Genomic DNA, 25,957 nt, shown 5'->3' with positions numbered 1-25,957 from the left:
TGGGGTCCCGGGATCAAGTCCCGCGTTGGGCTCCCTCATGGAGCCTGCTTCTCCCTCTGCCTGTCCCTCTGCCTCTCTCTGTGTGTGTCTCTCATGAATAAATAAATAAAATAAAGAAAAAAAGAAAGAAAAAAAGGAAAGGAAAGGAAAGGAAAGGAAAGGAAAGAAGGGAAGGGAAGGGAAGGGAAGGGAAGGGAAGGAAAGGAAAGGAAAGGAAAGGAAAGGAAAGGAAAGGAAAGGAAAGGAAAGGAAAGGAAAGGAAAGGAAAGGAAAGGAAAGGAAAGGAAAGGAAAGGAAAGGAAAAAAAAAAGGGGGCATCGCCTTCAGGGTGCAGATCCTAAATATTCTTTGGGAGACGGTAACAGAGAGAGAGAAAGTAGTGAAACTGGAGTCTGCTCGCGTCTTGGGACTCGAACCATGGTTTCCTGCCACCCTAAGGAACATACGGAGGTCCCTCCAGGCGTCCCTCAGGCGTCCCTCAGGACCTTCCAGCCATACTCCTCACCAGATAACCGGGAACTCTTCTATACCCCCAGACCCAAGCAGGCTACAGAGCAAAGCCACTAAACAAATCACATTCTGGACGGTCACTTGGCTGTCACCAGCCCCAGCCTGAATCACAGATTAATGTGTGACAGGCGGGCGGGCAAGAGATGACACTCACCTGCCTCGGGAACAGCCGGCAGGTGCAGACCCCACGTTACAGTAGTCCCGCCAGGCTGCGGTCTCCAAGCGGTGAGAGTTCGTCCCGAGTTAGATTTTTAAATCTCGCGGGAAGGCTCGGGAGCCAATCGGCGCTTCCGCCCTCTGACCCGGAAGCAGAGTCTGCGCGCGCCGCGGCAGTCCCCCAGCGGAGACCGCCTTTCCTCCGGCTATTTCCCGACGCCCCCGGTGCGTATCGCGCGGGAGCCCTAGGGGTCCCTGCTGCTTTACTACTGGCTGCACAGCGCTCCCGTGGTGTCCTTGCGAGTTACTTCTCTCCCGGGCCGCACCCTGTCTTCTCCCGGACCTCAGGCTTTGGGAGGTGGTCGCGGGGTCTCGCGGGACTTGCCTGTCTGGGAGAGGCGTTGGGGCTCTTTGCAGCGCAATCCCTTCCCTCCTCTGCCTTTCCAGTTTTAGAGGGCACATCGCCCCCCCCCCCTCCCCGCAGTGTGCAGGGAAACCCTGAAATGCAGTGAGAGTGGGCACTAGTTTAAGGAGCAAGAAGGGGACCGAGTTTCCTGACCTGGAGTCTTTTCCACTCCCCACACCGCCGTGCCTCTCTAAGGGCATCCACCTGCTGGTCACCCTTAACACATGTCAGGTCCCGGATTCCCACTCGTATGCTTACTAGGTTATAGGCTACATGAGTTGGGATTCCTCTCATTCTCCGTAAATACTTCTCAGGTTCTTGATGTGTTCGTTACTGAGCCCAACTGTTCTCAGGACAACTGCGTCCAATTAAGAGAGAAAACAAAACAAAACAAAACAAAAAAACCCTCTTTACATTCCTGAGTCTCATCTGGGAATGCTACTTTCAGAGTGCACACCAGGCCATAGCAGGTTAGTTGAACTTTTGTGCCTGGTTTTATGAGTATTATTTTTATATCACACATTTTGACACACCTTTCACCAGATCTTATATTTTCGATCTGCTTATGTTATGGCGCTTTTCACACTGAGTCATAACTGTTAGCGGATATTGTGATCTTGAAGGCAAAGGGGCTGTTTTTCTTCCCTAGGATTAGTGTCCAACGCATAGTAAAGTATTACAAGTGCTATCTCCTCTTACGGGCATGGCAACTAACCTACTGAAGTCTCGATTCTTCTGTAAAGTGGCAGCCATTTCCCTCCTCTTAGGTTTGCAAGTGTTAGGTGTCATGATGTTAGTAAAATCCTTAACGTGGCACCTGCAAATAGTGCTCTGTAAATGTTAATTTATCATTAATTTTTTATGAATATATTTACAACTAAAGTGATTACATCTTCAAGTACTCACTGTATCTTCTGGTTAAACAGGTTATTATGACGATTTATTCTGCAAGTATTATAAAGTATTTAAACAAGTACTTGAATTTTTTTTTTTAGCTGCCTGTGGCATCTGAAATACCATGTCCTTATTTTGATTCAGTTGCTGAAAGTGACTGATACTTTGACGTTTTCTGTGTTGTGTCTCTGCTGTAATCCACAGTTTCGTCACCTTGTCCAGTAGAAGGCTCTTTTATTACAACTGCTCAAGTATTGACATACAACATGAAGCAAGATGCCACAAGAAGTGCTGCCTACACTGTGGATTGTGAAGATTATGTGCATGTGGTAGAATTTAATCCCTTTGACAGTGGGGATTCAGGAAACCTAATTGCATATGGTGGCGGTAATTATGTGGTCATTGGCATGTGTACTTTTCAGGTTAGTGTACAAAACTCAGTGACTGACAATGAAGCTATTTTACTGGTTAAAAAAACAAACTTTGGTAAACTGATTAAAGTTGGAAAGCATATTGAGTTTGAATGTAATAAAAAAAAATATGAAGAACTACAGAGGAAGATATTTCCAGTAATATATGCCTGAGATTTGTGCAAACATTAAATAGTGAAAAAAAAAAAAAAGACCATGAGGCCTGTCTTTTGCCTAATAATTAGAAATGGAATATTCTGGTAATTGAAGGTTGTGACTAACTGAACATTTGGTATGTACAGGGAAAACACCAATTAAATGAGATCTAAGTAATCCAGTTTTTTTTATATTCTAGGCTTTGACACGAAAATCAAGCCTAGAAGAATGATCCTCTAGGAGATTTTACAGCTGTCGTGATATTCAGCTTTTCTATTAGTATGCTCTCATGCTTTTTATTCATCTAAAGCATAATCCAGAGTATACAAAGTATGAGACCCAATTAATTGAACAGGCAATTAGGCATATTCATTAAGATTGAACTCTGGAGCCAGAATGCCTAGGTTTTTACCCCTGTCTGGCTTTACCTCTTAATAGCAATATGACCTCGAGCAGGTACTTAATCTCTCTTATATAAAAATGAGGAAAATAATACTTAATAGGATTTTATGAGAATGTAGTTAGTACATCATGTGAAGTTCCTGTAAGGCATCTGCATGTTTAATTCATATATACATATTATATACATATATATATATATATACACACACACACACACACATATATATATAATGTTTTAACTGTTATTAATTCGGCATTGTTTCCCTCTAGCACAGGCCCATGGTTAATCACCAAAGCAGGATGCTTTGCGGTGAGCACACACCATGTTTTCTCACAGGAAAGCTAGTTCCACATGTGAAAGAGTCTAAACAATCAGAGTTCAACCCTCAGAAATCTTGGCTAATCCTTTGTTTACCAGAATATTATTCATAAAACAATATTTCTCAAATTAAGGTTAATCGGTGAGGTAATATGGCAGTGATCAGTTTTCAAAGATTTAAAGTAACTTTACCACTAGAATGGTACTATTATAAACATAATTATTATTTCCTCTTTTACTCACGAGGCAGTTCAGTATTTTATTTCAATATAGTGTTTTGACATCATAAATGCAATTTAGCATTTTATAGTACAATAAGTAAAATTATCCAAAATTAGACTGCATGCATATTTATCCTAAGGAGAAAGTATGAATTCAAGCTTTCAGGTTTTTGGTGTTTGAATGTAATATAAAAGCTCTTACATTGTGCCACATTGTCTCTCTTAGGGTTAGGGTAGGAATTGCTAGCCATGACCCACAGCCTGACTTTAGCTGGACTACTTCGTTAGGATTATAAAAAGCCCACATGATTAAGAGAAATAATATAACACACTTTTGAAAAAGACTGAGGGGAAAAAAACATTTTTCTGGTACAGGCTACTAACCCACAAAAGAATAAAGCAGCTTCCTACAGGTGAAACTAACTTTTTACTTAATCACTTCTAAAATTAATAACTGTGAATACAGAATTGTGTTAAAAAATACTGAAAAAATTTGTTTTATCTCTAGTTTATGTTCAGCTAAGAAAGTCAAGAAGGGAGGAAAAAATCCAGAAAAATGAAAGGCAGAGGTAATGAGTGGCAGAGAGAGAAAAAGACAATTAGAAGAAGGAACTAGCAAAAAACATTTGTATTGCTCTGTCATGTCTTGCACATTGTCCTTGTTGATCCTCAGACCTATCAGATTGGCAAGCTAGGTCTTCTAGCCAAATAACCTAAAGAAAAAATTTGGATTTATTAACTTGGCAAGTAGCTAACACAAATATTCTGTGCCAAGTACTGGCAATAAAATTAAGCAACTGTCCCCATCCTCATAGAGTTTCCATTGTACTTCAAAGAAGTTCAGGGATTTGTATGACTAGTAATGAAAAATAAGATCCTTTTTTTTTTTTTTTTAAAGATTTTAATTATTTATTCATGAGAGACACACACAGAGAGAGAGGCAGGCTCCATGCAGGGAGCCCAACACGGGCCCCAATCCTGGGACTCCAGGATCATGCCCTGAGCCGAAGGCAGGCGCTAAATTGCCGAGCCACCCAGGGACCCCTAGACTCCATTTCTAAACACCTGTTCTTTTCCTTCCATGCTGCTATTCACAAAAGGTTGAAGCCATAGTTCAAACAGTTCTGGAGGAGAATAGAGTCCCAATAATTTGCCTTTGGAGATTCAGAATAAATTATTGGTTTCCTTTAAAGTTATTTTTTAAACTAATTATACACTATTAAACATTGGGGTTTTTTTGTATATCAGTTTATTGGAGTTCGATTTGCCAACATACAGTATAACACCCAGTGCTCATCCCTTCAAGTGCCCCCATCAGTGCTGCCTGTCACCCAGTCACCTGTCCCCCTGCCGACCTCCCCTTCCACTACCCCTTGTTCATTTGTTTCTATTCTCTCTTGTTAGATTCTTCAGGTTCCATAGGGTCCAATTTCATGCTTCCCTTTTGATTTCCATTGCTTGGTGATTAGTGATAATGAGCATATTTTCATGTGCCTGTTGGCCATCTGTATATTGCCTTCAGAAATATATCTACAGATCCTCTACCCATTTTTTAATTGGATTGTTTATTTTATTGTTATTGAGTTGTATGAGTTCTTCCTTTATTTTGGATATTAGCCCCTTATCATACAGTGATTTTCAAATATCTTCTTCCATTTAGTACATAGCCCTTTCATTTTGTTTATGGTTTATTTTGCAATGCAGAGAGTTTTTAGTTTGATGCAGTCCAGCTTATTTGTTTTTGCTTTCCTTATTTTTGACTTTGGAATCAGATCCAAAAATTCATCACCAACATGGATGTCAAATAACTGATAGCGTTTGTTTTCTTCTAGGAGTTTTATGGTTTCAGGTCTTAGCATTCAAGTCTTTAGTCCAGTTTGAGTTAATTTTACATTGAGTATATAATGTAAGGTAGTGGTCTAATTTCATCCTGTTGCTTGTGTCTGTCCAGTTCTAACACCATATATTAAGAGATTATCTTTTCCTCGCTGTAAAAAATAAAAGAGAGAGAGAAAACTAAGGAAAGGTGAATTGAAAGTTTTCCACATTCCTTTTGGAAAGGCAATCCTCATTCTAAGACTCTTAGGAAAACATTGTCAATACAGTAGATTTAAATTTCAACAAACTATTTTTCAGAATCTTATGGTGTTCTTTTGAATATGATGGAAATTTGAGCTGAATAATAGTACTATTAACTGGTGTCATATATTTGTCAAGTATATAAGTCAGTCAGAGAAGGACAAACATTATATGTTCTCATTCATTTGGGGAATATAAATAATAGTGAAAGGGAATATAAGGGAAGGGAGAAGAAATGTGTGGGAAATATCAGAAAGGGAGACAGAACGTAAAGACTGCTAACTCTGGGAAACGAACTAGGGGTGGTAGAAGGGGAGGAGGGCGGGGGGTGGGAGTGAATGGGTGACGGGCACTGGGGGTTATTCTGTATGTTAGTAAATTGAACACCAATAAAAAATAAATTAAAAAAAAAACCTTTTAAAAATAAAAAAAAATAAAAATAAAAATAAAATAAATGCAAATCAGATGCTGAGAACTGGTAATACATATGTTAAAAACAGCAAGGACCTTGACCTTAAGATGTTTAAATGTAAAACAGTGCAGTAAGAAAACTGATGTAAGAAGTCCTATGTGCAAAGGGTAGAGGGAACATGAAAGTTTCTAAGTCTATTCAAAGGATCACCAATAGTGAATAGGGTATTTGAATGAGAACATTTAATTTAAGCAAGCACATTGAACTTATATAGAACATGAAGCTGAGAAGGATACCTAATGCTTTGAATGATAAGCTACATTTAACAAGTATTTGTTGAGCACTTGTTGTATGCCAGACACTGTGATTCGAACTCAAATATTAATAGATTGGATTAATGGGCCAAGTTGAACAACCTAAAATTTAATAAAGTCTTAAAATGATAGACTGCTGGAGCTAGAAGGGACAATGGTTACTTATGGTTTTTAGTCACCTGGACGTTCACCATGAATCAGTACAATTAAACTACCAAAAAGAGTTAATTCAATGCTGTCCAATAGAAATACAATGTGAGCCACAAATATAAATTTAAGTGTTAAAGTAACCACATTATGAGAAGTAAAAACCAGATGAAATTAATTTTAATAATGTATTATTTTGCCCAGTGTATCCAAAATATTTCATGTGTAACCAACATAAAAAATTAATAAGATATTATATATACTTTTTATACTAAGTCTGAAATGTGGTGTGGATTTTGCACTTTATAAGGTATACACAGTTTCAACTAGCTGTATATAAGTGCTTAGTTACCCCATGTGGCTAGTGGCTACCATGTTGGACAGCATAGCTCTATATCTCCCTCTAAATTGATTAGATTGTTTAATCTTTTTTTTTTTAAGATTTTATTTATTCATGAGAGAGAGAGAGAGGCAGGCAGAGACAACAGGCAGAGGGAGAAGCAGGCTCCATGCAGGGAGCCCCATGTGGGACTCGATCCTGGGTCTCTAGGATCATGCCCTGGGCTGAAGGTGGTGCTAAACCACTGAGCCACCCGGGCTGCCCAAGATTGTTTAATCTTTACTTCATTTCTCAGCAGTGTATGTTATGTGCAAAGGAGTCCATGTATTTGAAGCCCTTTCTTTTTTTTTTTTTTTTAAGACATTACAGAATGATATTAAAATGCTTAAAACTGTCATGTGAAAGAGGGATTAGACTCAGAATGGTAAATGTATTTTGTGTTATTGGTCAACTCTGTCGGAGTGGAGTTGTGGCTTATAGTGCTCTAAGACTGTCACGGAATCTGCTTATTTGGGTGTGTTCACTTAAGATCAGCTGTGGCTTAATCCATATGGTTGGTGCCAGAGAGGAAAATTTGGAGCAGTGAGTAGAATTTACACGAAAACAGATTTGGGTTTAATGTAAAAGAGAGCTCTTCTCATTAGAACTACCCGAGTTGAATAAGCTCCCCCAAGAAATAGCTAGTTTGCTGTCCTTAAGAGTGTTCAGAGAAAGGTTGTGCAAACTCTCTCCAGATGTTATATAAATTCAAATGTGAAGTGAAAGAAATGGACTAGCTAAACTTTACAGTCTCATCTGACTAAAATTCAGTATTTAGCCTTAAATAGGTGTGGTGGGAGGGCCTGCCAATTTCAAACCCTTAGAAGAGCCCTTTCATCAACCTGGCTTTGCCCCAACCTCAAATACACCGGAGCCTTGTGTAAATGATTTGTATTGTAGCAAGTTGTCCAAAGTGTCTTAATTTCCTGCCTGTACAATACTGCCTACACCCCAAACTAAACCCAAAATAGCATTTGTCTCTGCCTATACCACACACACACACACACACACACACACACACACACACACCCTGGCCTTTTAGTTGGCTTTGTGGCAGACATTGCTGCCAGGAAAAAAGTTTTCACTAGTAATACATAAAGCTCAAGCTATACAGTCCCTGGGATTTATCTCCATGGCCACCTAATAACTCCATATATATTTGGGTAACGAATTACAGGACCTAAGTGTCAACACTGTTGTTACAGTAGCAAAGTAATGTGTATTTTGATTGTAAGAACTTCATTTTTAAAAGATTGACTTGTCCAGTGTGGAAAAATAGATGTAACCTGAACTATGAAGTAAGCTATGATTAGGCTCTCTTAACCTTATTTTTAAATTGCTTAAAGGTTGCTACCTTGGTATATCTAGCTGTTAGCTATACAGTTATTATACACGCAGATTATAAAGTAATGAAATTTGACAGTGTTTTTCTTGATAGGTACATATCTATTTCCTTTTTTCTTTTATGGAGAAAAACTTTTTGCTGTTAACTCTAAGTTCATCTGAAACTTAAAGTTATTTTCCAAGGGGCATCTGAATTCTGTAGAGAAAGCCATGTGTAATATATTTGTGAAATGGCTTTGCTAGGATCCCAAAGGCCATGTTGGAAAAACCAACACATCCAATAGGATTCAAATAAGGTACACATTATAAAACTTTGCATTTAGATTCAGGATAACTGGAATTCTTAGAACAGGCCTTCAGGTAATAGTCCTATTTAAGTAGACATGTATATTCCATTAAATAACAAGTTTCACCTGCTTCGAATTTTTTCCCTGATGATATTTTATAATTTTATGAGCTTAAAATTATAGTCACTTAATACAGAGGATTCCTTGGGCAAATTTGTCATGAAAAAAATTTGCTGTAGTCTCTAGACCTAGGGTATTGATTTAAATAACAAAACAATTATCTTGTTTTTAAATCATAATAGTTTAAGCTTATAGAAAGTATTTTAAAATAACTGTTATCTATAAGGTATAAAGAATAATAAAGTAGATTCCCAGATGCCCACTACCCAGCTTGAGAAATGGAACATTAGCCATTCCTTTGAAGACCCCAGGGCATTCTTCCCTTACTGTCTTTCCTCCTCACCCCCAAGTGGTAACCAGGTCTGTATTTTGCGTTGGTGATTCCTTTTTTTCTCTATAGAGTTACCATATATGTAGGTGTTGCAAAGGAATATATTGTTTTTCATGTTTTAAACTTTGTATCAATTGAAATGATTCTGCATTATGTTTTTCTGCAGTATGTTGCTATTAACATTGTATTTGATGGAGTCTTCCATGTCAAAATTCTTTTTTTTCATTGTTGCATATTATATAAATATACTATAATTAATATTTTATTTTTCTGTTGGCTATTTGGGTTATTTTTAGTTTTTCATTCTTGAAAACTTGCCAGTGTGCATATTCTTATGTCTACTGTTTGTGTTTTATTAACCTCCTTTCATTGTTTTCCTCCCTGATAATTTGGAGGTCGGGCATGCTGTTTCTCTTCTTTTAATGGTTACCAAAGACACTTTAACATACATACTTAATTACACAAAGTCAAATTAATATCTTTAACTTCTTTGTGAACAAAATAAGGATCTTTGACTCTTGAGCTACTACCACCCCTCCAGACTTACTGTCATATCTTAGTTCTCTGTTGTTTTTCTTTTTTTAACCCACAAGTTGTGTTTTATATGACTAATATTTGTTTAGATTAACCTACCTGTTTGCTTTTGATTTTTTTTACTCCCTGTTCCTTCCATCTCAGGCCGTCCTTCTAGGGACATTAGCTTGCTCTGCCAACTCTGTCATTGTTCAATGAACCAGTTAATTTTCAATATCTAATCTGTTTTTGAACTTCTCAAAGGAATATATGGCCTCCTGATAAATTCTTCATTATAGTGAAATCAGAGTATTTGTTTATGGTGTTTATAGTATTTTTTCTCATAACTTCTTAAAACATTGACTATATATGCTTAGGAGGAAGAAGCAGACGTTGAAGGAATTCAATATAAAACATTACGAACATTTCAGCATGGAGTCAGAGTTGATGGCATAGCTTGGAGCCCAGAAACAAGACTTGATTCATTGCCTCCAGTAATCAAGTAAGTTTAAAATTTTTAAATGCAGTATTAATATCCTTTGTTTCATGTGATCATGAGGACTTTTTTCCCTCTATTTCCATTTTCCCCAATTTTAGATGTTAGATATTTTAACATCAGCCATTATATCATAATTTAGGCTTATTATCTGAATTTGTAATTTAAATATGCAACATGGTAGTGATGCCTTGAGTATATGTTGGGACCTGACTCCAAAGCTCTTGAATTTTATCTGAATCATTTGAAGTCTTCACAGATTCTCCTGAATTCACCACCTACTCAAAGTACAACTCTGTTGAAATAAGTAAATTTGGTTGAGTCGTTAATGAACCTTCCTGCTACACACATAGGTCACTGTCACATTTTCATGTTTAAACAGTACATAAAACTGCAGTTCTTTCTTTTTAAATATATTTTTTTATTTGGAGTTCAATTTGCCAACATATGGCATAACACCCAGTGCTTATCCCATCAAGTGCCACCCTCAGTGCCCGTCACCCTGTCACCTCCACCCCCCGCCCACCTCCCTTTCCACCACCCCTTGTTCGTTTCCCAGAGTTAGGAGTCTCTCATGTTCTGTCTCCCTTTCTGATATTTCCCACTCATTTTTTCTCCTTTCCCCTTTATTCCCTTTCACTATTTTGTATATTCCCCAAATGAATGAGACCATATAATGTAAAACTGCAATTCTAATCCTTGGGCTTCAGTTTTTATGAAAGTATTTGAAAAGGAAAATTTCTTTTTGAGAAAAATCTTGACATTACCTGCTGAGGCCTTCTTCACAAGGCAGTATGTGTCAGGTTTTTTAATGTTTGTTACAAAACACTAGCCTTGTTTCCACAGATATCAAATCTAAAAGGTATGACTTCTTTTAGTAACAGTATAGCAACCATAAGTTAGCTCTTACTGAGCTAATCTAATTTTTTTAATCTAATTTTTTTAATTAACGGATAATTCACATGTGAAATTTTCAACTTTTGAGGGTACCATTTGATCAGTGTTAATGTGCATACACTTGCATAATCCATGCTGTTAATACATTTCTGTCACTTCAAAAGGTTCTTTCTTCCCAGTTAATCTTTGTACCCCATCCTTTGCCATAGCAACTGTTGATGTAATTTTCAGAAATTAATTTTGCCTATTCTAGAAGTTCATATAAATGGAATCATATAGAATGTATTTTTTTAAATCTAGTTTGTTGGTTTTGAGATTTATTCATGTTACAAGTACTGGTGATTCTTTTATTTTTGATGAATATTCCATTACACTGCATAAATACCACTATTTGTTTATCCATTCTCCTCAAAATAGACACTGGAGCAGTTTCCAGTGTTTAGCTATTATGACTAAAGTTGCTGTAAGCACCTCTGTATATACCTTTTAGTACATAACATGGTTTCATTTTTCTCAGGAATAGAACTGCTGAATCAGAGGGTAGACGTATGGTTTTTAACATTTTAAGAAAGTACCAGTTTCCATAGTGGCTCTTCTGTTTTATACTCCCACCAATAATCTAAAGATGTTCAACTTGCTCTGCCAACTCTTCAACATTTATTATTTTTTTTTCATTTATTATTTTTTTTAATTTATTTTTTATTGGTGTTCAATTTACCAACATACAGAATAACCCCCAGTGCCCATCACCCAATCACTCCCACCCCCCGCCCTCCTCCCCTCCTACCACCCCTAGTTCGTTTCCCAGAGTTAGCAGTCTTTACATTCTGTCTCCCTTTCTGATATTTCCCACACATTTCTTCTCCCTTCCCTTATATTCCCTTTCACTATTATTTATACTCCCCACATGAATGAGAACATATAATATTTGTCCTTCTCCGACTGGCTTACTTCACTCAGCATAATACCCTCCAGTTCCATCCACATTGAAGCAAACGGTGGGTATTTGTCATTTCTAATAGCTGAGTAATATTCCATTGTATACATAAACCACAGGTTCTTTATCCACTCATCTTTCGATGGACACCGAGGCTCCTTCCACAGTTTGGCTATTGTGGCCATTGCTGCTATAAACATCGGGGTGCAGGTGTCCCGGCGTTTCATTGCATCTGTATGTTTGGGGTAAATCCCCAACAGTGCAATTGCTGGGTCGTAGGGCAGGACTATTTTTAACTCTTTGAGGAACCTCCACACAGTTTTCCAGAGTGGCTGTACCAGTTCACATTCCCACCAACAGTGTAAGAGGGTTCCCTTTTCTCTGCATCCTCTCCAACATTTGTTGTTTCCTGCCTTGTTAATTTGCCCCATTCTCACTAGTGTGAGGTGGTATCTCATTGTGGTTTTGATTTGTATCTCCCTGATGGCAAGTGATGCAGAGCATTTTCTCATATGCATGTTGGCAAAATGGATGAAAGATCTAAATGTGAGACAAGATTCCATCAGAATCCTAGAGAAGAACTCAGGCAACACCCTTTTTGAACTCGGCCACAGTAACTTCTTGCAAGATACATCCACGAAGGCAAAAGAAACAAAAGCAAAAATGAACTATTGGGACTTCATCAAGATAAGAAGCTTTTGCACAGCAAAGGATACAGTCAACAAAACTAAAAGACAACCTACAGAATGGGAGAAGATATTTGCAAATGACCTATCAGATAAAGGGCTAGTTTCCAAGATCTATAAAGAACTTATTAAACTCAACACCAAAGAAACAACCAATCCAATCATGAAATGGGCAAAAGACATGAACAGAAATCTCTTCAACATTTATTGTTGTCAGTCTTCAATTTTAGCCATTATCGTTGGGACTGAAATGACATTTCCCTGATGACTCACAATTTTGAGCACTTTTTCATATACATCCTATTTCCTATCTAAAGAATATTTGCCTACAAGATTGTGAAGATGTTTGTTCCTTCTGTAAGCTATACAGGTGTTAGCTAACTGAATTTTAAATAATCCACATAATAGTGCTTGTTAACATATGTATATCATTGTCAACAGCCAGTTTGCTGTTCATTTCCTTTTATGTTAAAAGAAAATGTTCACAGACTCTGGAGCTAAACCAGGAGTCCCTCACTCTCTGCATTCTCTAGGGGACTTTGAAAGCTATACAAAGTGTCTTCTTCCTTTATACAAAGTATCTTCTTCCATGGCTTTGCTTAGTGCCTGTTTTCCTGTCCTCCTTTTAATGGATATGCTATATTGTTTGATTTTTTGTTTTTGCTTTTTGATAAGCGGCCTCAAATTTTTTTTGAAATTCTGCAAATATATATAATAAATTCAGAACATTAACTAACCATCACTTTTAAAGATAATATTTTTAGAGCAAGCTGACAGCACAATTTTGTTTTTAAGTAAATTATATATTTTTGTTACAAAATAATACATATTTACTATATCAAATTTGGGATATACAAAAACATTTTCAAAAATGGTCTCTACACCCAATGCCCTATTTTTTCATAAATAATTTTACACAATTGTAATTAAACTCTATTTGTAAGTTTTTATACTTCTTATTTTACTTTTATATATAAATTCCAAAGTAAATACTATTTTTATCACAACTAAAGAGTTGCCTGTCAAGATGACTGAAGTAAAACTTGGTGGCTGTCTTGTCATCATTAACTTTTAACTTACAGTTAGAAAGAACACATTCCTAGAGTTTTATATTTAGCGTTTAGTTGCCTTCCATTCAACTGTCTTTCTCTGTTCATCCCTACTTGCTTTTCTTCACATTTGCTGGAGAGCAACTCTTCACCTTACTTCTGTTCTCTGAGGCTTTATGGTTTAATTAAAGGATGGTGTAAATACACTTAACACATATAAACTCAAGTAGCAACGTTTGGAGAAAGGTGGAACAACACAAGGTTTGCCATAAAGTTCGGTGAGTGTTTGTGTGTTCCTTTAATAAGATCCTTTCGTTATTTTTTTTAAGTAAATAATCTTTGACTTCTGTAAGTCCTTTGTTTTCGATGTTTTTACTGAACATGGCCTTATTAGTCTTTTACTAATACTTTATTTATAAACCTTTTTGCTTGGAATATTTCTTTTAAAACCTTCTAAAGTAGCCTTTTTCTATTTTATTAGAGATGATTTTTAAATGATTTCTTATGACGTAAGTATGAGGAGATTTATGTTAGGAAACCCTCACATTAGTAATGTTGTTAGAAAAATCTGTTCTAGAGTTTCCTCTGAGTGGAAAAATATGAATACCCAAAACAATAGTAGGATAAATTCAAAGGAGAAAAACTAGGTAGATAGGCTTTGTTTTTTACGTTTTCTTACCTTTTATTGGTATGTTATGAAATATAGCATACATGCCCAAAAGTGCCCCAAAAAGTACATGGGCAATTTAACAGGATTGTTATAAAACAAACACCCATGTAATGGTCACCAGGTCAAGAAGTAGAACATTCCCAGCATCCAAGGACCCCTTGTGCCCCTCCCTAATCAACCCTCTTCCTTCCCGTTAAAGATAATTAAACTCATGATTATTACGGCAGTCAATTCTTATCTTTTTATTTTTTACTTATTTTTTTTTCGTAAAGATTTTATTTATTTATTCATAGAGATGCAGAGAGAGAAAGAGGCAGAGACACAGGCAGAGGGAGAAGCAGGCTCCATGCAGAGAGCCCGACGTGGGACTCGATCCAGGGTCTCCAGATCACGCCCTGGGCTGCAGGCGGCGCTAAACCGCCACGCCACTGGGGCTGCCCTTCTTATCTTTATAAAATAGTTTTATCAGCTATGTATTCATCCCTAAAACAATATAGTTATTATATTATTTTTTCCTACTTAATGAACTTTCATACAGATGGAATAATAATATCATTTTTTTTGTCCTGCTTTGTTCATTTGACTTTATGTATGTGAGATTCATCCTTGTCTCTGCTTGTAGCTCCGGTTATTGATTTGTGTTGGTTTTTGTTTTCTTAATTCCAGATTTTGTACTTCAGCTGCTGATATGAAAATAAGATTATTTACTTCAGATCTTCAAGATAAAAATGAATATAAGGTATGTTGACAACTGTAATTCATAACTTTATTTGAAAACATCATTTTGCCTTTTTAATTGGATTTATCTCAATTTAAAATGACGTATAATGGTCACCTTTAAAGTATACAGTTTAGGATTTCATTTACTCAATTTTAGGCTATAGTAAGAACTACAGATTATAAATTTGATATTTATTAAAATATTAGGTAGGCACAACAAATGAGAGAGAATTAGAAATTCACATTTGGGTATAGTAGGAGTATTATAGACATGAACACGCGTAGTGTTGAGAGTCCAACTTTGAGACAACCAATGATTAGTGCAGCATATAGGGCAAGGTAGAATTACAAAGCACTTAAGAGCGCAGACACAGGAGCCAGACTGCCAGGGTTTGAAGCCAGTTCTCCCGCATTAGTAGCAGTGTGACTGGTCAAGTTCTCAATTTCTTTGTGTGCTCAGTTCCTTATCTCTGACATGGAGATAATCATAGTATCTGTCTCATAAGATTATGAACATTGACTGAGCTAATTCATATAAAACAAAACAATGTTTTGTACAAGTGAACCCTATGTATATGTTTTCTATTAGTATAATAAATAACCCTGTAAAATAAGAGAAAGATGAGTACTGTATGATCTCACTTATATACGGAATTTTAAAAACCCAAACTCATAGAAACAGAGTAGAGTGGTGATTGCTGGGGTCTGGGGGAAATGAGTAGATGTTAGTCAAAGGGTACCAAACTTCCAGTAATAAGATAAGTAAGTTCTAGGAACCTAATGTACAGCACAATTAGTATAGTTAATAGAATGGGTTTTATACTTGAAAGTTGCTAAGAGAGTAAATCTTAAATGTTCTCACCACAAAACAAAAATTAATTTCTAGGTTGTCATGATTATTAATTTCTAGGTTGTCATGATTATTGGCTTCTAATACTTGTCTCCAGTGCTGGCAGGCACATTGAGGAAATGAATAAAGACCTCAGAAGGTGAAATCCTTACTATGTGTTTATTAGGCAGTAAGTTTGCTGAGCAGTAGGTATGAGTTAAAAAGTTCAAGAGGCTCTATCTCGGTGCCCCTAGAAAGTTCTTCTAGCTTTAATTTTTATTAAAGCTTTATATAATAAGTGAGAGAGGAGGTGAGATGAGGACAGGTACAGTAAAAAAAGTGTGTGTGTGTTTTTATAAGAAATGCATACTAGAAAAAAAAGATCAAGCTAATAGCAATGTGTTGAGTGATCAGCTTCTTTCCAAGATAAACCTTCCAGTAAAGTGGGTGTATAAATCATGCTTTAAAAATAGCAGATTGCTTAAGAAATATTTATAGAAAAGGGAAGCATGCAGTGAAAGTTCTTAAGGCAGTGAAGTAAAAATATTAGTTAGAAATATTGTAGATTATTTTCCTGTATTCTTACTACCTTTTCCCCTTATGTCAGGTTTTAGAGGGCCATTCAGATTTCATTAATGGCTTGGTGTTTGATCCCAAAGAAGGCCAAGAAATTGCAAGTGTGAGTGATGATCATACCTGCAGGTATGTTACTTAACGTTAAAAGCACATTTTTCAATTTTCATCTTATTTTAATGAGAATTGCATTGTAAAATTACAGAAAATATAATTTTCATATATACTCCATAAAAATGTTGTAAAAGATGCACACTTTATTTAAATTATAAGCATGGCACAGACATAAGTTTCAAAACTAGTGAGTTCTCATCCCAGATAATGAAAACTTCCCTCTCTGCCTCTTAGTTTATATATATATATGCATTTATGAAATTTAAATATATATTGGGTCAAATTCTCCACTATTGGGTAAGATCAGTAGGGCAATAAAAGGCAGTTGCCATATTGTGGATTTATTTTGCAGATCCTGTCTGATAACTTGATGTTTAATGAATTGCAAATCTTCTTTGCTAAAAAAAGACATGAGAAATTTCCTGTTTTGACAAATCTGAAGTCTGTATATAAGGTTTTCTGTAGATATAGTGCATTTCAATATCCTTTTCTGCCATCCCATTCCCCAGTTTGGAATGGATGAGAGCTATAACATTTTTTAATAGTGCCTAACAGTGGAGAATTTCACAAGTAAAGAACAAGATGAAGAGCAAGAGTAGGAGGTGGAAATAAGCTGAGGAGTCAGGAGTGAGATGAGGGAATTCTAAAGGAGTGCCAGTTTCATTTGCTTTAACAGTACTGTGAGAAAAAAAACACAGCTCTATTTCACATAGTTTTAATATTTGATAAGGCTATAACAAAATCATTAGTATTTGTGAATACTTGTATACACATAAAACCTTTAAGTATGTGTCCTTTCACATTGGCAGTAAAGCCATTAGCTACTCTTTCAATTTTAATCATAATAGCTCATCTTTTTAAAGTTACTGAGTCATAGGTCATTATTCTTTATATACTGCCTGTGAAAATGTTCATGTCAAGGACAGAAAAATTTTAAGGTGTTAGGGCCTCAAGTGTTAGAAAGCCCAAGTTTGTATAGAGACCTGAAGAGTAAATGGGATAATTTTTAAGGTAAAATTTAGAATAGATCACAGATACAAATAATGACATTTTAGTTCTCTAACTCATGGACTTTCCTAATCACAAGCATTTGGAATAATGAAACTTGAGAAGGGGGAAAATAAGTGACTTTGCAAGCCAAGGAATAACCTCTGAATAGTGAACAATAGCTAGAGACCTGGGATTACATTCAGTGGTCTGTGATTACTTTTTTTTTCTTATAGTAGAATTTGGGGGTTTTTTAGACTAGTAAAATTGTCCTAAAATTTTAGGGACTGACAAAGGGTTGCCAACTTTTTGTCAAGTAATAAGAATTTTAAAAAGTCTGCTGCCTTCTATTATTACCATCATTTTATGAAAGTAAGAACATTGTTACTCTAAAAAGGAGAAAGGCTTAACTTCAAAGTAAGTCCTTTAAATAAATTTAGCTTTTTGAAAAACTTACTCTGATGCCCCTAATTGCCTTATTTTGCTAGACTGTGGTTGATGATGTTATTGTTCAACAAATACTTATTCTCCCTCCCCCTTCACATGGAAGGAGATTTTCCCACACCATTGGGTTTAGCTTGTTTAGGCCATCACAATGTTAGCAGTTGTGATGCAAGCAGACATTGAAATGATTTACCTGGTTTGTGTTGACCTACTGTCCTCTGTCTCCTATAAGATGAACATGTCTGGATAGCTACTGGTCCCAGAATGAGAAACATATGGAACAAATATGGACCCATCTGGTATTATGAAATAGAGCTTCCTGCAGACTTGTGAGCAAGAAATTTATGCTTATTTTTATAAGCCATTGAGATTTGGAGGTTGATAACATCATTTTAGCAATAGCTGGGGAGCTAAATTTAGAATTCATCAGGTTAGTTCTCCTATCAGAAGTAAAGGACAGTTCTGATTGGCTATTAAAGAAAGTCAAACCTCTTGGGCCAAAAACAATATATATGAGACTTTTAAAAGAAACAGCATAGGGATGCCTGGGTGGTTCAGTGGTTGGGCAGCTCAGGCAGTGGTCCCGGGATCTGGGATCAAGTCCTGCATTGGGCTCCTGCAAAAAGCTTGCTTCTCCCTCTGCCTATCTCTCTCTCTCTCTCTCTCTCTGTCTCTCTCTTTGTCTCTCTGTGTCTCATGAATAAATAAACATCTTTAAAAAAAAATAAAAGAAACAGCATAAATCAAGAAGTTTAAGGAAGAATAATAAATATCATACATTCATAATAACAAATGGAAGAAGGGATTCCGAGAGGACTACAAGAGGAAAATATTTCAGTACAACTATCTTCATTAATTCAAAGTATAGAATTAATTGCCAAGTTACTAATAAAGACACCATCCAAATGGCAGCTGTGGTTTGGGCAATGGAAATAGCTATTTATATCCTAGGAATCGTCCCTATCGCTATACTAAAGAAATGCCTACCATAGTTTGGGTCTGCATGTTTCATTTGTTCACTTGGACAAATGAAATCCTTATCCAATCATAGGCAAATCCTCTTTCATCTTGGAAGTAATTTTATGTGCAGGTGATACCATGCTTAAAAATACATACTCAATAGAATAGCCTGAAGGTCAACAAGGAACTAGAGGATTTGAACAACATTATAAACAACTAGACCTAACAGACGTATACGAAACACTCCAAACACTTTCAGCATCACCAGAATACACATTCTTCTCAAGTATACATGAAACATCCTCCAGAATAAACATTATGTCAAGCCTAAAAACAAGTGTAAATAAATTTTAACAGATCAAAGTCATGCAGAGTATCTTATTTGACCACAGTAGAATAAACCAGGAGTCAGTAACAGAGGTAAAATTGAAAAATCTACAAATATCAACATATAAACAAGTCAAAAAAGAAATAAGGGAATTTAGAAACTACTCTGAGGTAAGTACAAATGAATACACAACAAAATTTACAAGATGCAACAAAACCATGCTCAGAGGGAGATTTATGGCTATAACCACCTATATTAAAAAAGAAGAAATAACTGGAATCAGTAACATCAGTTTACACCTTTAAAGAGCTGGAAAAAGAACAAAGGAAACCCAAAGGGAGCAGAAGGAGGAAAGTAAAGATGACAGCAGAGATAAAATAGAAATAGAAAATAATAGAGAATAGATGACACCAAAAGTTGGTTCTTGGAGAAGATAAAACAAACTTTGCAAACCTTCGGCAAGACAGACGATTCCAATTAGTAAAATCAGAAAAAGTGGGATATTACTACTGACCTTACAGAAATAAAAAAGATTTTTAAGAGAGTATTATGAACAGTTACAAACCAAAAAATTTACCTAGATGAAATGGTAAAGTCCCAGAAACACAAAATTCCCAAAACTCAAGAAAAAGAGAATATCTGAATAGACCTATAGAAAATAAGGAGATTGAATCAGTAATCAAAAAATTCCCAAAAAAAGCAAGCCTAGGACAAGATGCTTCACTTGTGAATTCTACCAAACATTTAAAGAAGAATCAACACCAATCTCTCAAATACTTCTAGAGAATTGAAGAGGAAGGAACATTTTCTAAGTCATTTTATGATGCCAGCATTATCTTGATACCAAAGGCATCACTAGAGAACTGTAAACTAATATCCCTTAAAAATATTGATGCAAAAATCATCAACAGTGGAACGCCTGAGTGGCTCAGTGGTTGAGCGTCTGCCTTTGGCTCAGGTCATGATCCCAGGGTCCTGAGATTGAGTCCCACATTGTGCTCCCTGCATGGAGCCTGCTTCTCCCTCTATGTCTCTGCCTCTCTCTGTGTGTCTCATGAATAAATAAATAAAATCTTAAAAAAAAAAATCCTCAACAATATCTATGTAAAACTGGAAAACTCTTAGAAGATAACATAGGGGCAGATATATGTGACTTTGGATCTGGCAATGGGTTCTTAAATATGACACCAAACAACAACAAAATAAATATAAATTGGACTTAATCAAAATTTAAAACTTTGGACATCAGAGGATACTGTCAAAGAGTAAAAAGACAACTCACAGAATGGAAGAAGATATTTGCAAATCATAACTGATAAAGGTCTGGTATGCAAAATACATGAAGAACTCTTAAAATTTAACATTAAAAAGACAAAAGACAACCCAGATAGAACTGTTAGGTCATCATACTGTACACCTAAAATTATTATAATACTATATACTAGTTATACTTCAATAAAATAAAGACAACCCAATTTAAAAAAATGGACAGAGGACTTCAATACACTTGAATTCTCAAAAGAAATGTGAAATAGAGATGCCTGGGTGGCTCAGCGGTTGAGCGTCTGCCTTTGGCTCAGGTTGTGATCCCAGGGTCCTGGGATCGAGTCCCACATCAAGCTCCCTGCAGGGAGCCTGCTTCTCCCTCTGCCTATGTCTCTGCCTCTCTCTGTGTGTCTCATGAATAAATAAATAAAATCTTTTTTTTAAAAAAAAGATATAACCACAAGCACATGAAAAGATGCCAAATGTCATTAGGGAAATGTAAATCAAAAGCACAATGAAATACTGCTTCACACTCACAAGGATAGATTAAAAACAAAAATAGAAAGTAACAAGTGTTGGGAAAGTGAAGAAATTGGAACTCTCAAACTTTGCTGATGGGAATGTAAAATGGTGCAGATATTGTGGAAACATTGTGGCAGTTTTCTCAAATAGCTAAACATGTGACCCAGCAATTCTACTCCTAGGTATACATCCAAAAGAATTGAAACAGGTATTCAAACAAAAATTTAACAAAGGAATATTTCTAGCAGTACCCTTCACAATAGCCAAAAGGTGGAAATAAACAAATGGCTAGATAAACAAAAAGTGGCACATCCATATGTTGAGAGACAATTCAGCTCTTAAAAAGGAATGAAGTACAGATACATGCTACAACATGGTTAAAACTCAAAAACATTATGCTATGTGAAAGAAGGTAGACATAAAATATTCTCAGATTCCATTTATATAAAATCTCCAGAATAAGCAAATGTATAGAAACAGAAAGTAGATGAGTGATTGCCAGGAACAGTGGGAGTGGGAGGAAATAGAAGTGACTGCTCAGTAGGAATAGTGTTCCCTAATCAAAATGTTCTGGGACTAGAGAGTTGTGATGGTTCCACAACAATGTAAATGTACTAAGTGGCCGTGAATCATGCACTTTAAAATGGTGCATAAAATAAAGTAAGTGACTAAGTCAATTAATTTTTTTTAATAAATTTTTTAAATACTAAGATATGTTATGTAAAATACTATAGTCTGTACAAAGGAATATCACATTACATCCATGACCAAAAAGACCATATAACAGGAGCGGGACTACAATATGAATTCTTAACATTTTATACTATAAAGGGCAGAAAAAATATTTCTCTCTGACTGACTCAGTGCCAACTTAAAATAATTTTTAAAATAAATATTTTGACCTATGCATGGTTTCTAGTGTTTGACTTTGTCATTTCCAAGAGAGACACAGAATTATAATTAGCTAGATTTATGGCCATAGGGACATCATTTCAAAACAGTCTATCCCCTGAACAAGTTCATAAGGTTTATCTATTGTATTGAAATTGCCAAATTCTGAATCAGACAGAATGAATATAGTTCTTACTTATACTAAACTAGTATGTCAGTATATGGTTTAAGAAGTTATCATTTATTTATCTCTAGTTATAAAGAATAAATGTATTGAGAATAAACTAATCTATAGACCCATAGACTAGTTCATTCAGTCAGCAAATATCAGACATCTACTATGCACCAGGCACTGTGCTAGACTCAGTCATCACTGACCTATTTTTTTTCTTTCTTTCTTTGGAGCGTTGGGACAGTAAGGGAAAGAGGAGAGGAAGGGGAGGGAGAAACACAGACTTACTTTTATACTTGTGACTAATCATTTCAAAACCATTCAGGCTTCTCCAAGACTGACAAAGGTATTTTATTTTGTGTAAATTAATTGCAGTATTAATAAGCAAAAATGTTAGTAAATATTTTATTTTATTACCGTATGTTATGTTAACCACCACTCTTAAGTACCTTATCTAGGTAAATTTAATTAATTTTTACAACAATTCTGAGATAAGTACTATTTTATACTCACTTTACACGATGGGGATACTAAGATATAGAGAGGCTAAGTAATTGTGGAAAGGGACATAACTGTTAAGTAGAGGAACAGGGATATCAGGCAGTCTGGCCCCAGTACCTGCACTCTTAACTCATTCACCTGCCTGAGTAACAATTTTCATGTTTACCCTGAGAAGACGGTATTCATATCTGAAAATATTTTTAGATCTGTCCTCTCTATATTCTGTAATCTAACTTCATTAATTCAATTGTGAACCAACGTGCTACTCATAGTCAGAAATGTTATTAGAGAAGAGGGTAGTTTAAATTTTATCTAAGCTTCCATCTAGTTTTAGTATTCTGTGATCTATGCAAGTTTATAAGAAAATTGAGTTCTCATTTAAATTAGCAGTTCTTTATCAGCCCCAGTATCCCCCTTTTAAAATATTTTGGGGATCCCTGGGTGACTCCACAGTTTAGCGCCTGCCTTCGGCCCAGGTTGTAATCCTGGAGACCCGGGATTGAGTCCCGCATCGGGCTCCCAGCATGGAGCCTGCTTTTCCCTCTGACTGTGTCTCTCCCCCTCTCTCCACACCTCTGTCTCTCATGAATAAATAAAATCTTTTTAAAAAAATAAAAAATATTTTAAAATGCCAGCTATACAGTCTTAAATGAAACTCAGAGAAATATAAGCTATCAAAATATATAATCAGGATGTGAGGGCGATCTGGCTGCGACATCTGTCACCCCATTGATCGCCAGGGTTGATTCGGCTGATCTGGCTGGCTAGGCGGGTGTCCCCTTCCTCCCTCACCGCTGCTCCCTCCCGAAGCTGCGCACGGTCGTAGAGGGCGACCATCCCCGATAGAGGAGGACCGTTCTTCGGTCAAGGGTATAAGAGTAGCTGCGCTCCCCTGCTAGAGCCTCCAAACAAGCTCTCAAAATACATAATTTTAGTATCTTAATAGTATTATAGGATTCTATAAAAAGAAAATTGTTACAGACTAACAGTGTAGTGTGTATTACTCGGGACTACATAAGAAGACAATGAGGTAGTCTTTGTCCATGTTTACAATGAATAAATTGGAATATCAGAAAACTAAGATGACAGGAAAATGTAAGGCAGAGGCAAGGCTGCCAATGCACAGTTCGAGGGATATGTTTTGCATAAAGTACAATGTAAAATAGTGCCATCTGGAGTTCTGCACCGTCATATACCTGAGTAGAGCTATGGTTATTAGAATAAAACTCACGTCAGAAGTAATAGAAAGTGAAAGAGGGAAATAATGTTTTCAAAGTAGAAATAACACAAGACAAATTATAGGATGTCAAGTTGAAAAACTAAGGAAAGACAGTATTCTTGCAAATCAGTTTTTATGTGGATAATATCAGAATACTTCACTGTTATGCCATGGGATGTAATGCTAACAAAAATTGCAAAAAGTGTATATTCTATCTTGAAACACCCCCACCTCTAGAGGTATTTTGTAAATTTCATTCTCATTTAATGAATCCGTTCATTTAATCCTTGATCCTTATGTGGTAGGTTTTCTTCTTATTCCTTTTTATAGAGGAGAATCCTAGGCCATCTAGCTTTACTGCATTATGCTGCTTCTACTTTAACACTCATTAAGTTTTAGTCTTTTTATATTATTGAAAAAGCAGATATTCAGATTACCTGTGTGTTCTGATCAAAATCAAGCATTATGTAGGGCTTAATAAAATTGATAGAATGGTAGAGTCATGTCTACAGAAGTGTTACCTTCTACTTATGAGGAATTTATAATTTTTGAAAGGTGCCTTTGCTAAAACATTCTATACCGTACTTGAAATGATGATGTCATGTTCCCTCTTTATATTTTATTAGCCCAGTTCATAGGTGAGGAAAAGAGTAAAGAGAAACAGACTTATGTAGGGGTAAGCAAAATTACTCCAGAGGAGACTGCTCTGGCCTTTGCACTAATAAGGTATTTTTCAGGGTCAGCCCTGCTTTACTACCTTGGAGTCATCACAGCTTTTACAAGGGTGCCCTTGTGGCAGGTACTCAGTGAGTGAGTGGGGGAAGTAATGAATACCACTCCGTACCTCTCACAGCATCTTGCCATCACCAAAACATCTGACAGATGTGTTTTGTGTTTAAGAGAAATTCTCAGGTAAATTATGGCATTAACCATTCACCCTCATGTTTGATACCATTTCCTTTATGGTTCCTCATCATCTCCACCATATTCAAATACATGTGCATAAACATATACACATATAATTAAATATACATGTATATACACATATGTGCATGTATGCATGTGTATACATATGCACAGGGAAATGTCAGGACCGGTGTCCATAGTTATGATCCAGCATTATCAAAAGGAGGTTAAAATTATTATAATATTTGAGAAGTAAAAAAGTGCATATTCGTTTAGAAAGATTAATTATCCCACACCTCCAAAAGAAGGTGAAAATGGTGTTTAAGTATTTAATGGGTTAAGTTTATTATTTTAAAAACTCACTAATACAGAACATCTTATTCCCAAGTCAGTGCCAAATAACAGATGTTCTTGTATATTAAAAACAGTACCGTTCTGTAAGAACAAGTCAGATCAACAATTATTTATTAAACTCATTTAGTATAGCCAACATTTAGTACTTTGGGGGATACAAAAGAAATAGCAGACCCAGTACTCACTGTTACTACAAAGGATGTCAGAAGTAAATCCCTTTCCTCCTCCACCTCCCCAATAGTCTTTTTAAATATTAGATAAAATTTATGGTGAAGAAAAATTGGCTTCTAGAAACTAAGAATTCAAAAAAAAAAAAAAAAGAAACTAAGAATTCTTAGTTTAAGACTAAAATAATAGAAACATGTAATGTGCTATTCATTTCGTCTATAAAACATGGGATATTAGTACCTGTCATGTCATGTTCTAGCTGTTAATCATTTTTAAAAAGAATGGGAGAGGGGTGGCATATAAAAAATAAGATTGCTTTTTTTTTTTTTTTTTTTTTTTTTTTTTTAGGAATAGAACCAAACCATTGGATAGGGGAATACTAAATTACCTAAGATGTTCACTAAGCCAGTGTATTGTTTTCTGAAACATTGTACAAAAAGAAAGAATGTTTATCAAATGTCTTCCATGTACCTCATGCTAGTCAAGTTCTTTCCATATTACCATTGTTATGTACATTTGAGAGTCTTCAAAATCCATAGGTAAGATGGAGTGTTCCTACCCCACCCCCGCTCCAACTGGGATTTTAAAATATGTGATCTAATTAAAAATAGTCCTCGCAGGAAAACAGAAAGAAGGGGACAAGGAGCCTTCAGTAAAGCATTCCTTGGAAAGGTTAATCCCTTAATCAGGAGCGAGTAAACTGTGCCAAATAATTCCAGGTACAAAGTGAAATCAGCAGAATATATATTATTTATTATTAATGTATGGTTAAATAATTGCAGAAATAAAGTTCTCTGCTTCTAAAAGTCCATGTAATTTTTTGTAACATTTTGAATGAAGATAATTATTGCACAGTTATAACAAGAGC

At 35.9% G+C, this 25,957-nt stretch overlaps 2 protein-coding genes across 8 annotated transcripts in view; one reads left to right on the top strand and one right to left on the bottom strand.

Annotated features, from left to right (window-relative positions):
• Positions 1 to 805, bottom strand: part of PARPBP (PARP1 binding protein) — a 67,138-nt gene extending 66,333 nt beyond the window's left edge. For 2 of the 6 annotated variants that reach the window (XR_013350876.1, XM_077846103.1), the window contains exon 1: positions 665 to 758. The gene's annotated coding sequence lies outside the window, so the exon portion shown is untranslated. Of the gene's footprint in view, positions 1 to 664 lie in introns of all 6 variants that reach the window. The other 4 variants (XM_077846100.1, XM_077846104.1, XM_077846099.1 and 1 more) reach the window with 4 other exon arrangements.
• Positions 798 to 25,957, top strand: part of NUP37 (nucleoporin 37) — a 42,998-nt gene continuing 17,838 nt past the window's right edge. Inside the window, exons 1-6 of one of the 2 annotated variants that reach the window (XM_077846107.1) lie at positions 798 to 891; positions 1,387 to 1,542; positions 2,171 to 2,388; positions 9,778 to 9,902; positions 14,802 to 14,874; positions 16,292 to 16,386. In XM_077846107.1, coding sequence (XP_077702233.1) covers positions 2,233 to 2,388; positions 9,778 to 9,902; positions 14,802 to 14,874; positions 16,292 to 16,386 — 449 coding nt within the window. In that variant the 5' untranslated portion in view covers positions 798 to 891; positions 1,387 to 1,542; positions 2,171 to 2,232. The remainder of the gene's footprint in view (positions 892 to 1,386; positions 1,543 to 2,170; positions 2,389 to 9,777; positions 9,903 to 14,801; positions 14,875 to 16,291; positions 16,387 to 25,957) is intronic. The other variant, XM_077846106.1, reaches the window with a different exon arrangement.

Source organism: Canis aureus, chromosome 13, assembly GCF_053574225.1.
Source record: "Canis aureus isolate CA01 chromosome 13, VMU_Caureus_v.1.0, whole genome shotgun sequence".
Classification (NCBI taxonomy): domain Eukaryota; kingdom Metazoa; phylum Chordata; class Mammalia; order Carnivora; family Canidae; genus Canis; species Canis aureus.
This window is presented reverse-complemented; position numbering and strand designations above follow the sequence as displayed.